At 54.6% G+C, this 12,630-nt stretch overlaps 1 protein-coding gene across 1 annotated transcript in view; it reads left to right on the top strand.

Moving 5' to 3' along the window:
* PAXIP1 (PAX interacting protein 1) overlaps positions 1 to 12,630 on the top strand; it is a 50,522-nt gene that overhangs the window by 12,638 nt on the left and 25,254 nt on the right. The window contains exons 5-7 of the mRNA XM_014586031.2: positions 1,251 to 1,364; positions 8,043 to 8,678; positions 12,508 to 12,624. Of these exons, the coding sequence (XP_014441517.1) occupies positions 1,251 to 1,364; positions 8,043 to 8,678; positions 12,508 to 12,624 (867 nt within the window). The remainder of the gene's footprint in view (positions 1 to 1,250; positions 1,365 to 8,042; positions 8,679 to 12,507; positions 12,625 to 12,630) is intronic.

The raw sequence follows: 12,630 nt of genomic DNA, 5'->3' as shown, positions 1-12,630 counted from the left end.
CTGGGGAAGCAGTAGGAGATGGTGAACGGGGTTTGCGGGGCCGGGCTTGGAAGCGTTTTCCAGCCGACGGGTGTGGCTCCACTGCCGCTCTTCTGTGGAGTGTGCCAGGCTCTGGTGTCCCCCAGGCTCCGGGGTCCCGTGGTGGTGTGGGGTACCATGCGAGCGGGCAGGCCGTCAGAGCAGCTGTTCTGCTGCGAGCCGCGCCCTTGGGCCCGGTCAGCGCCTGCGTGGAGCCCTGCTGCCGGCCGTGCCTCCTGTCTGTTAAGTGACGTGCTTTTCCTGAGCACGTGGCCGCTGCGCCTGTCTCTTACTGTGCTGTTTCCTAACAGTCTTAAGGCGCTCCTTAGATACGGCTCTACTGTTGCTCTCAGTGTTTTCCGGGGTGACACAGATGGAAGCTGGGATGGCGTATTCTTTTTTTTTTTTGAGAGAGACTTTTGCCTTAGGGCGCGTGCTCTCGCCAGAGAGACAGAGAGAGACAGAGAGGTAGAAAGCGAGAAATCACCCCCCCAGGGGGGATGGCCACGCCGCAATCCCTTCTCCTCCATTCTCCTCTCAGGATCTTGGGCATGCAAGCACATGTGCCCGGCATGAGTTTTAAGCCACCGAGTCTGGGATGCGAACTGCGGTTGACTACGTGGGAGTCCAGCAACGTAGCCATTACACTAACTGCTGGTTCCCTCACTCTTTTTTAAGAGAGATTTTGTTGTAGGGCAGTGTGCTCGCTGGAGAGACAGGCAGAAAGCGAGAAACCACCTCCCCCAAGAGGATGGCCAGGCCACAATCCCTTCTCCCCCGTCCTCCTCTCAGGATTTTGGGCACGCACTCATACGTCCCAGCTTGAGTTTTAAGCTGTCGGGTCCGGGACTTGAACTGCAGTTGACTACATGGGAATCAGCAACGTGACCATTACGCCACCTGCTTGTCCCTGTGTGCTCGCTCTGCTTTTCTCTCCCCGTCGTGTCTGTTACACACTGAAGTGGTCCTCCGTTCTGCCTTTTTAAAATTTGGTGAGACGGCAAAAACCGTGATTTATATCTATTAGACTGTGATGATAGGAACAGAGTTTTCGTTATAATCAAATGACTCAAAGCCCTGCTGCCTTTTCCAGTAATATCCACAGGCTGCTCTCACTCACTGAGGGAACGAGGTAGGTGGAGAGTCGTTAGGGTGTCACTGCTGGTGCTCGCGTGAGACTGAGCGTGCACAGATGGGGTGTGCTGAAAGCCTTCTTTCTCACTTCCTGCCAGGTGTCGTCCGAAGACAGAAGCGCCCTGTGGGCTTTGGTCACTTTCTATGGGGGTGACTGCCAGCTGCACCTCAATAAGAAATGCACCCATTTGATTGTTCCGGAACCAAAGGGGGTAAGCATGAGAAAGAACCCGACTCTCTGCCATTGAGATGTTTCCAGTAATTAAATGTCTTTTTTGAGTTTCTTTTAAATGAAACGTTAGACTTTATTTATACAAGCTGATTTATATTGTTTATATTATTCATATCAAGCTTTATCCTACAAAAGATGTAAGGTGATTGTTAGTTATATAATGAGCCAAACATGTGTTCTAAATATGAAGAAACTTGGCTTTACTTCATGGGAAGAAATAAGGAAGTTTTTTTAATGTCTAGATTTTCTTTTCAAATCCAGTAAAACTTTGGTTCATTTTTACTTGTGGAAAAAGGAATGTATTTTTAGTTCCCTTCACAGTTTTCGAAGGGCCTTATACACATGCACCTGGTAAAGTTGGGCAGCGTTCTTCCTAATGCCCGGAACGCACAGTGCTGTCTTAGCGCAAGGCTGCCACCCCAGAGCACTGATGTGGCGTTAGCTCTCGGTTCCACAGCGGAGGCCCGACATCATCGCGCTAGCTTTGCTGCTGACTTGCTGGAGATGCCAGCTGTCCAGCCCTCTCCCAGACTTTCTGAGGCAGACTTGGGTGGGGAGAGGGGCTCCCACAGTCTGATGAAGCGTCTGGGTGCTTCTGACGCGTACCAAAGTGAGAGGGCCACTGTTCTATGGAGAGCAAGTTTTTTTTAGCCTCCCTTGAACTACTTTTTGATAATGATGAAAACCAAGTTGAGTGTATTTATAGTGGAAAAGTCGTTTGACTAGTTCATTTTTCCACATGTTGGTCATTACCTTAATTTTTTTCCCCCACAGGGAACATATGTTTCCTGGAGGGGGAGAGAGAGAGCGAGTGAGCGAGCCCCCCTGGGGGGTGGTCATGCCACAGTCCTTTTTCTCCATCCTCCATCCCTTCGGAATGTGGGGCACACTCACACACGTGCCTGGTGTGTTTTTCAAACCCCAGGGTAGGACCCTAGCCAGGGCTGGCCCTGTGGGATTCGGCTCCCTGCGCACAGCACTGAGTCATGGCCCTCCTTCGAGTTCCTTCTTAGGGCTCCGGCTTGAACCTGCACTGCCATCGGGGAGCTTCGTCCCAGGGCCCCAGGTCAGAAGGCAGGGGCGAGCATGGAGCAGAGGCACTGACCGACCGAAGGGATGGCTTGGCGTGGGGTGCGGGCGAGAGGGTGCTGATGCAAGCCTTCCCTGCCTAGGCTGTTCCATTTCACAGGGTCTTTGCAGCTGCTCAGACGTGACCCCTAGGTGTGCGTCGTTCATCATGCTGTTTTCTGAAAAGCGAATTTTGAGCTGGTGTGCTTGGTTGTAACTTAACATTAGCTAATGGACATGGATAGTCCATGAAGAAACCTTTTCTGGAAATGTGTGATGTAAATTTAAATAAAAAGTTTTTATTTTGCATAATAAGTAATAAATAGTATGCATTGGTTAAATACTTAGCGTAAGGATTCTTTTTAATTTTTTCCTCTTTTTTTAATTTGCCAGAGGGCAGAGAGAGAGAAAGTCCCCATGGAGGACAGCCACCTCTCGTTTCCTTCTCCACCTCTCCTTTTGGGATTTTGGGGACACTCGAACATGTACCTGGTGTGTGTTTTGAGCCCCCAGGCCCAGGGCTCAGCCCGCACTCAGCCCTGTGGGGTCCTGCCGCGCTAGCCGCCCTGGCACTGGCTGGCCTGTGTAGCTGAGGATACTGTTTTGATCTCACATAGCTCATTTGAAGGGGCAGTTGAAATTATAGCTTTTAACTGGGTAAATACTTTGAAAGAGTATTGGAATATAGTGGGTTTGTTAAAGCTGTTTTAAATTGTGGTTTGACTTTTTAATTCGAAAGACCCGTGTCATTTGTGACGATCACACACAGCCTTGATGGCCTGCTTCCCCCATCCTCAGGGTCGGGTCAGGGCTGGGTGGTGCAGTGGCCAATGCCATGCCCTGAGAGCCTGACCCACGTGGGAAGGTTCTGGGTTTGGGTCCAGAGACCTCCTGAAGCATGCCAGGCACGTGCGTGCCCAGGGCTGATGGAGGCTGGGGATGGATCGGAGTGTCAGGACCCTCTCGTGGCGCTGTCTCTGTCTCTCTTACTTGTGGAAGACATTTTTAACCAACTCTCATTAGATTTTTGAATGAGATAGAAATAACCATCCTTGGATTTTTCCTCCCCCGCCTCCCCCGTAACTGCTTTCTTGAAAAATTAACTTATAGGTCAAACATCCCTATTCTGAACATTTGAAAATTTGAAAACTGAAATGTTCCAAAACCCCAAATTTTACCAGAGTGCCACCATGGCCTACAGAAGATTGCACAGCACACCTCCTGTGACACATGTGTCAGAGGTCGCTGTACAGAAATGCTGTCCGTGGTTCATGTGTACGCAGGAACTCCCTGCTTCAGCTCGGGTCCTCTCCTCGAGAGGCCAGAGTCCGAGTACTTTTGGTCCCAAGCATGTGGATGAGGGATACTCCACCTGGACTCCATAATCTATTCAGACATAAATTTTAAAATGCTTCATTTGTAAATTTTATGAGTGCTAAATATACTAGCTGACTACACATGAAAACATCAGGTCACTGGGGAGTCACGACATATTTTCTATGCAAAAATGCACCATGACTCTCCAGATGACCCAATAAATGACATTTCTTTTTAAATTAAATAACTGTTCCTGCAGTTTTGAATGAGCATATAGAAAGTGTTTGTGCAAATAGATAAATACCTTTTGCTGCCCTGAATTCAAAGTTTCCACGTAAGTTGAGAAGATCGGGGGTTACTGACGCAGGGAAGTCACGGGAACCAGTACGGTTGTTGGGTGCCGGGCAAGGTGGCCCGCGGTGGCCTGGGCTGGCCCACCCCTCGTCAGTGCCGGCTCCGGAAGGCTCTGACACTTGGGAAGGTATGGAGTGGTCCAGCTGGTCACGGGCTCTGGTCAAGGCAGTGTAGACACTGCTCCTCCACTGTCATTGAGAGTGGCCGTCGTTCCGGGACAGCCACCAGTGATTCTGTGAGAAGCAGGAGGGGCTTAGGGAAGTGGGAGCTGCATGCTGTGGAGGTGCGGACTTGGGCCTGAGGGCTCCCGTGTGACGAGCGGGGCAGTGCCTGCGCAAGCCGGAGCGCGAGGAGCCCGCCGTGCTCCCGGCCTCTGAGGCCAGACGTCCTCTTCAGAATAGCCATGTCTTCAGTGCCTCCTCTTGGTCGCATTCATTTTATTGTTTTGTATTTATAGGTCACTTTATTTCCCATTTCATTATTTTATTATTTCAACTATTTCTTTTCAGAGAGATTTTTGCAATAGGATGCATGCACTTGCCAGAGAGACACAGAGACAAGGTGAGAAGTCACTCCCCAGAGGAATGACCACGCCTCAGTCTCTTCTCCTCTCCTCTTCTCTCAGGATCTTGGGCACACACACGTGTGCACATGCGCCCGGCGTGAGTTGTAAGCTGCCGGGTTTGGAACTCGAACCGCAGTTGACCACGTGGGAGTCCAGCGACATAACCATCACACCATCTCCTGGTCCCTGTTTCAACAAGTATCTTTGTGCCTTAGAAAGATAATGTATAAATTACAATTTTACTTGGCTGTTAGAATATGCATATTTACAGTAAGTAGTTTGTAATTACTGGTGTACATCTTGGCTCCTTATTTTCCTTAAATTCCTCAGGTCCGTTTGGGATGGCTGGTCTAGAAATTGAAAATCCCTTAATTTGCTGTAAAAGTGTGTCATCTTTATAAATAAGAATGACAGGATATTTAGGAGAAAGAATAAAAATCCCTGTATTTAAGAATGTGAGTGAATAGCTGTTTGCCGACACAGCCGATGCGAGTGTAAGTCAGCCTGGCCTTTTCTGGAGCCAAGTGTCGTTACGGACAGAAGTCTTACTCTGTTACTTTGCAAACCTGAGCACAACACCCAGAAACACATTGTAAAGTTTGACTCGTGTCCCGTAGTGGCCAAATTCTGGAAGTAAGCCAGTGCCCAGTAGGAGGAGGTGGACTAAATCTCACGCCTTGTGGAAAGCCGTGCTTCGGTTCAAGCGGCTGGTACAACGTTCGGGTTCCGGAGGGCCAGCAGATGCTATGGCATTAGGTTGCTGGACCCCACGTGACCGGCCTCATGATTGGAGGTCCGGACCGGCAGCTTGAGAACCCTGCTGGGTGTGTGCGTGTGCCAGAATCCTGAGAGGAGAGTGGAGAAGGGGCTGCGTGAGACGGCTGGGGTGCTCGAGTGAGGCCTGGGTGAGATAAACCGAGGGTAACTTCATCAGTCGTGGTAACGGCGGTGGCTGGAAAAGCCTGTCTGTCAGAGACGTCCACTGTCATGGAGGAGTCGGGGGAAGCAGGGTGACAGGCACAGGGGCCAGGCACGGGTCAGTCCACTTTGAGCTGCATGTGAAAATGCACATTAAACAAAAGTTATGAAGAGATGCTGGCATCGAAGGACACGCATACTCACATAGGAGCTCACTCGTGGCCTTCTGAGAGAAGGCGCGTGGAGTAAGGTCTTGCACGCTGAGGCTGTGGCTCCTCCCCTCCCCCTCCACATGCTGTCCACTGCTTAGAGCAAAGGCGACTGGCCCTGCAGGCGTCCCTGGGGCCTCTGCCTCCTCCTGAGGACGATGTCCACCATCTTTTGCTGAGCTTTTTGTCCATGGGTGTCTTCCATGTCTAGATTTTTCCCGTATTATTTATAACAGTTTTCCATTACTTTTCAGAGGAAGAGAGAACACATGAGAGAGCACCCCCAACAGGACGGTCATGCCACAACCCCTTCTCCCCTCTCCTTCAGGATTCGGGTGTGCACATACACACCTGGCATTTTTCTCGTGCATGCTACCGGGTCTGGGCCTCAAACCACACTGGTCAGCTCTGTGGGATCCAGCTGCCTTCACCACTAGGCCACAGAGCCGGCCAGGGGTATTCCTTTTCTTTTTTTTTTTTTTTTTTTTTAAGGTCATTTGCCATAGGGCGCATGTCCATGCTGAAGAGAATAAGAGGGAGGAACTGAGAAGTCCCCCACAGGGGATGGCCACACAGTGTTCTCCCCTCCCGGGATTTTGGGCGTGCACACGTATGTACCCAGTGTGATTTCCAAGCCACCAGGTCTGAGACTCAAACTGTCGCAGAGGATGTGGGAGTCCAGTACCTTAACCATTACATCACCTGCTGGCCCCAAGGATGTTCTTTCTTAAGCCTTTTAGAAGTACACATTGGGGCCAGCAGGTGGCGTGGTGATTGGAGTGCTGGACTCCCACATGACTGACCGCAGTTTTGAGTCCCCGACCCGGCTGCTCACTTTCTCGCCTTTTCTTTCTCTGTCTCTCTCTCTCTCTCTCTCTCTCTCTCTCTCTCTGGTGAGCATGTGCGCCCTGTGGCAAATTGAATAATGAGGAGGATAAATAAATATTTTTTAAAAAAGCAAACACATGGGCTAGCCGGCGGCGTGGTGCTTAGGGGGCTAGATCCCACATGACTGGCCGTGCATGTCGAGGCCTGGACCTCCATGCTTGAGAAGTGGTGTTGGTGCAAGTGCATGGGTACCCACGTCCCTAGGGGAGGGAGAGACGAGAAACAGTTGCGGCCCGACCTCGTGGGGTGCTTCCTCTTCTCCCTCCCTGCTCTGTCTCTCTGGCAAGCGCACACACCTAGCAAAAACAAAGAACACCTTGAGAAGGACGCCGGCTTGTAGACGGTCTCTCCGCCAGGAGTAGGTTTAGGGGCTGCGCGCAGCACCACCGACTCCACAGGGCTGGGCACCTGGCCCCTCTTGCCTCTGCCCCTGCCCGGCTGCATGGGCCCGGCCCGGCTGTTGGCCCTACAGCTGCATACCGTGCCATCTCCACAGGAGGATGGGGATTGGTGTTGAGGGCCCACGCGTGCGTTTGCCAGAGTCACGCTGTGGGTGTGGCTTCGCTTACTCTCATGCCGCTTTGTCGACCGAGGTATGTGACATGTTCTCTGCTTTCCCAGAGTGGCTGCACTCGCCGCTCCGACCCCCTGCCTGGGCGTCCAGCACCCTTCTCCCCTTTCCTGTGCACACATCACTTCTCGCCAGCCACAGCTCACTTCAGTGGGGCATCCCTGAGCCCTCCACTCGGGTGCCACCTGCCTGTGCGTGACCGTGACACCGAGCTCTGGCCTCGTGCTGCGCCTCACCACGTAGTCACTGTCTCTAGAGCCCGGTTAGTCATGGCCCGGTTAGGTCAGGGACCTGTGGTGGTCCTGGCCTGCAGCGTGAGCTCCGTCCGCCCTGGCTAGTGAGGCCTTCCCCGTGAATCAGCACACCATGGCGGCACCTGACGCTCAGACGGATTCTGCATCCCCGGCCCACCCCAGGTAGACCTGTTGTGGAGAACCCACTTTCGGAAAGTTATCAAGCTGTAATCTTAGTGGTGGTTCATTTCAGAATATTTCAAACCGTTTCTGCCTTTTATATTCGAAATCTCATTTATCCGTTTTTTTAACAGTCTTCAGGACGGTTGCAGGCATGAGGCCTTCCTGTGACCAGTGACGCTTTAACTTGCTGACTCGCCCTGGAGGGCCAAGAGATAGGCTCCTCCCGTCTACAGAATGGCGTCACAGTTGCCAAGCGCTTTGCTGTGCTTTTATTTGAAAAGTTCTTGAAAGGAAGAATTTAGAAAACGTGATAAAACACAGCTTTGTGTGTGTGTTTATGCTTTACTCACAGGAGAAATACGAATGTGCTTTAAAGCGAGCAAGTATTAAAATCGTGACTCCTGACTGGGTCCTGGACTGCATATCTGAGAAAAGCAAAAAGGATGAAGCATTTTATCACCCTCGTCTGATTATTTATGAAGAGGAGGAAGAGGAGGAGGAGGAGGAGGAGGAGGCAGAGAACGAGGAGCAAGACTCTCCGAATGAGGGCAGCTCGGACGAGAAGTCGAGCCCTGCCAGCTCTCCCGAGGCGTCCCCTCCCGGTGACCAGCCGTTTTCTCCCAAGTCGCACGCGGAGAAGTCTAAAGGGGAGCTGATGTTTGACGATTCTTCAGATTCTTCGCCCGAGAAGCAGGAGAGGAACTTGAACTGGACCCCTGCCGAGGTACCCCAGTCGGCTGTGGCAAAGCGCAGGCTGCCTCCGGGGAAGGAGCCTGGGCTGATCAACCTGTGTGCCAACGTGCCGCCTGTACCTGGCAGCATTCTGCCCCCGGACGTCAGGGGTGGGCTGGTGGCTTCCGGGCAAAGCCTGCCGGGCCCCGAGCGGCCCGACATGGTCGCCGCGTGGAGCCCGGCCGTGCGGACGTTGAGGAACATCACGAACAATGCCGACGTCCAGCAGATGAGCCGGCCGGCCAGCGTCGCACACGTAAGTCCGCCTGGAGAGCGGAGTGGTGGTGTGGGTTTAGGGCCACTCGGTCCGCTCTGGCGTGGTTTGCCGTGTGCTCCTGCTGCTTCAGCCCGAGTCCCGCAGAGCAGTGCTGTGGGAGTCCTTGTCGCAGTCATGTACAGGCCTGTGTGACATCGCTGTCACGAGGTCTGCTGTTAGAGGGGTGGGTGCCCTGTCGGAAAGTTATCAAGCTGTAATCTTAGTGGTGGTTCATTTCAGAATATTTCAAACCGTTTCTGCCTTTTATATTCGAAATCTCATTTATCCGTTTTTTTAACAGTCTTCAGGACGGTTGCAGGCATGAGGCCTTCCTGTGACCAGTGACGCTTTAACTTGCTGACTCGCCCTGGAGGGCCAAGAGATAGGCTCCTCCCGTCTACAGAATGGCGTCACAGTTGCCAAGCGCTTTGCTGTGCTTTTATTTGAAAAGTTCTTGAAAGGAAGAATTTAGAAAACGTGATAAAACACAGCTTTGTGTGTGTGTTTATGCTTTACTCACAGGAGAAATACGAATGTGCTTTAAAGCGAGCAAGTATTAAAATCGTGACTCCTGACTGGGTCCTGGACTGCATATCTGAGAAAAGCAAAAAGGATGAAGCATTTTATCACCCTCGTCTGATTATTTATGAAGAGGAGGAAGAGGAGGAGGAGGAGGAGGAGGAGGCAGAGAACGAGGAGCAAGACTCTCCGAATGAGGGCAGCTCGGACGAGAAGTCGAGCCCTGCCAGCTCTCCCGAGGCGTCCCCTCCCGGTGACCAGCCGTTTTCTCCCAAGTCGCACGCGGAGAAGTCTAAAGGGGAGCTGATGTTTGACGATTCTTCAGATTCTTCGCCCGAGAAGCAGGAGAGGAACTTGAACTGGACCCCTGCCGAGGTACCCCAGTCGGCTGTGGCAAAGCGCAGGCTGCCTCCGGGGAAGGAGCCTGGGCTGATCAACCTGTGTGCCAACGTGCCGCCTGTACCTGGCAGCATTCTGCCCCCGGACGTCAGGGGTGGGCTGGTGGCTTCCGGGCAAAGCCTGCCGGGCCCCGAGCGGCCCGACATGGTCGCCGCGTGGAGCCCGGCCGTGCGGACGTTGAGGAACATCACGAACAATGCCGACGTCCAGCAGATGAGCCGGCCGGCCAGCGTCGCACACGTAAGTCCGCCTGGAGAGCGGAGTGGTGGTGTGGGTTTAGGGCCACTCGGTCCGCTCTGGCGTGGTTTGCCGTGTGCTCCTGCTGCTTCAGCCCGAGTCCCGCAGAGCAGTGCTGTGGGAGTCCTTGTCGCAGTCATGTACAGGCCTGTGTGACATCGCTGTCACGAGGTCTGCTGTTAGAGGGGTGGGTGCCCTGTGCTCGCAGCCACTGCAGCGGAGGACTGGATGCCGTGTGGATGGAACCGTCCCTGAAGAAGGGCTGTTGCTCTCAGTTCATGTGGCCGTGGCAGCGATAGTGGGGTGCGCAGTGAGCTGCAGCAGCTCTTGATCTGCCGTGGCTCCACGGTCCCTACGTGTCCAGGTGGTCAGCTACTGAGGGCATCCTGATTTCAGCGAGCCGTTTGGATGTGGAGCTGGCTCGTACCATGTGGACCTTCAGAGGTTCCGTGGACGTTTTCATCTCAGACACAAGGTGGCTGCGGTGGCCACGTGCCATTTTTCTGGGCTTGAAGTAAATTGTGACTAAGACAGGCAGGCTCAGGCAGAGGAGGCGGCCGTGAGCAGAGAGCTGAGACAGGAAGGGGTGCAGTGGTCACCAGTGCTGCAGGCAGGGTAAGGGCCCCGACACCACAGGTGGGGACAAAGGCTGTTCCAGCTCGGGGCTCAGGGCTGGCCGTGGAGGAGGTGGGGAGTCCAGGCTGAATGGTGTGGCCCAGGATGGAGCCAGGCAGAGCCAGAGGAGAGGGACAGCAGGCGGAAGCTGGGTGTGGGTGGGGCTTGCCAGGCTCTGGGAGGAGAAGCAGACAGCTGGGCCGGGGCGGGGGGGAGTACGAGTGCCGGGGGGACCAACACGCCGCCCCTGCGCAGCTAGGCTGGGGATCAGCCTGACCTTCCAGGGAAGCCTCTGGACTTTGTGTTGGGGTGCCCAGACGTGAGAGCAGAGTGGAGGGCAGACTCAGAGCCAGAGGGCTTCCTGGGAGATAGGCAGCAGAGCAGAGGGCAGTCCAGGGTAGCTGGCAGGTGATGGCCTGGAGCCCCGGCACACAGACATGGGCCAGACGGAGCGTGGTCCCTGGTGGCCTCGGCCGAGCCTGCCCTTCTCTTCTAAGAGTTGGGTCAGCTGTGGGTGCACCCCGTCTCCAGCTCTTCTTCCTGAGCCCAGGTAGATCAGCTCTCAGTCCCTTCCTGTCGCAGCCAACCCCTCAGCCTGACCACACCCGACAGCAAACCCAGCTACGTCCTCTTGACCACTCTGAGGGGGACAGTCACCGGGCCCCATGTTTGTGCAGGTGCTTGGTCCCTTCCAGGGCTCCCCATTGACCCGGGGTTGGTGGCCGCTGAACACGAAGCTGCATGTGGTGACCCCTGCCCTGCTGGCGGGACGGCAGTGGCTGTCTCCTGCCACCCTCGGTTCAGGGCTGAGGGAGACAGTGCAGGGACCTCCCACCCGCCCCGGCATGCTCACGGAGGGCTCCCGTGCCGCGCGTCCGCCCCGAGTATGGCAGCACGTGGTGCTCGGCAGGCCGCGCCCCCGGGGCACGTCGAGGAGCAGCAGCCGCCCTGTCACTACGCTCGTAAGAGGCGTTCTCGGAGATGCTGGACGGGCGTTTCAGGCAGGGGTGCTTGTGCACGGCTGTCTGCTTGTTCCCGTTTTAAACTCTCTACCCCTAAACTCTAAACCCAGAGCACGCCACCCTCGCCTTTGAGAGCCTAAGTGAAAGCCTCTTGTGAAGTCCCGTTCGAGGCGTTGGTGTCGCTCTGGGTGTGACCGCGGGATGGGGTGGCACAGGCCTGTCCAGCTTCCTGGGACCCCGGGGCAGGAGGGACGCCTGGCAGCAACGCAGTGGCCCGGGCAGCAAGGTCTCTTAATGGTTTTCTGTTAATTCGTAGAGTTTTTCCTAAATGATAAACGTACACCATTTATATGAGTCTTTGGCAGGGCTAAGTCATACTTACTGAGTTTTAGTAAAACCTGCTCGGACTGGCTTCCACGACTGAGTGAAGTAGGTTGTGAGCTGTGCCGGTGCGTGTGGGACAGAGTCCACACACGGCGTGTTGCTTTTACCCTCTCAGCCTGGGTGGGGCAATGGGGTGCTGGTGCAGGTTTCACAGTGCAGGTCCTCCTGCCTTCCTCGGGGGACCCTCACTTGGGGACCTCCTTTATCTGCACTCAGCAGGAGGAGGAAATGGAAAGTGGCAGCTTGGAAAGGTCTGGGAGGGGCTGAGCCTGATCCAGTGGCCTTCACTGCCTGCCTCCGCTCCGCGGTCCCTGGTCTGGGAGGGTCTGCAGAGCTGCTAGGAAGGCGACAGGGCCAGAGCGGCACCACGGGCACTTGCTACACGTGGCTGGCAGCACCTCGCTCACTCCCAAAGGCCCGGCCCTCATTGGCTCTGCTGGCCTGTCACTCCGCATGTTAATCCGCTTCTAGTTTGTCAGCCTGTTCCGTTCTGCTTCCGTGGTATCAAATTCGGTGGTCTCAACCATGGGCTTGTTTCTCAGCTCGTTGAGGTTGACGGTCCAGAGCAGACAGAGAAGTGCACCATGCGCGAGGTTCCCAGTCACTCAAAGCTTCTTCTGATAGCCAAGCCCCAGCCCGGGAGCACGGGGCTGCTGTCTGTCCAGGGGCTGCTGCAAGCGGTGCGGTAACGGCTGTGCCCCCTTGTTTTCTAGATCTTGCAGTCCCTCTCAGCACCTACGAAACACCTGGACCAGCAGGTGAACCACAGCCAGCAAGGGCACGGCAACGCCGGCGCAGTGCTGTTCAGCCAGGCCAGGGGGGCCCCGGACGCCCAC

This window comes from Tupaia chinensis, unplaced genomic scaffold (assembly GCF_000334495.1).
Source record: "Tupaia chinensis unplaced genomic scaffold, TupChi_1.0 Scaffold000110_1, whole genome shotgun sequence".
In the NCBI taxonomy this organism is placed as follows: domain Eukaryota; kingdom Metazoa; phylum Chordata; class Mammalia; order Scandentia; family Tupaiidae; genus Tupaia; species Tupaia belangeri.
The sequence above is the reverse complement of the archived record's forward strand: the minus strand, read 5'-3'. Positions and strand labels throughout refer to the sequence as shown.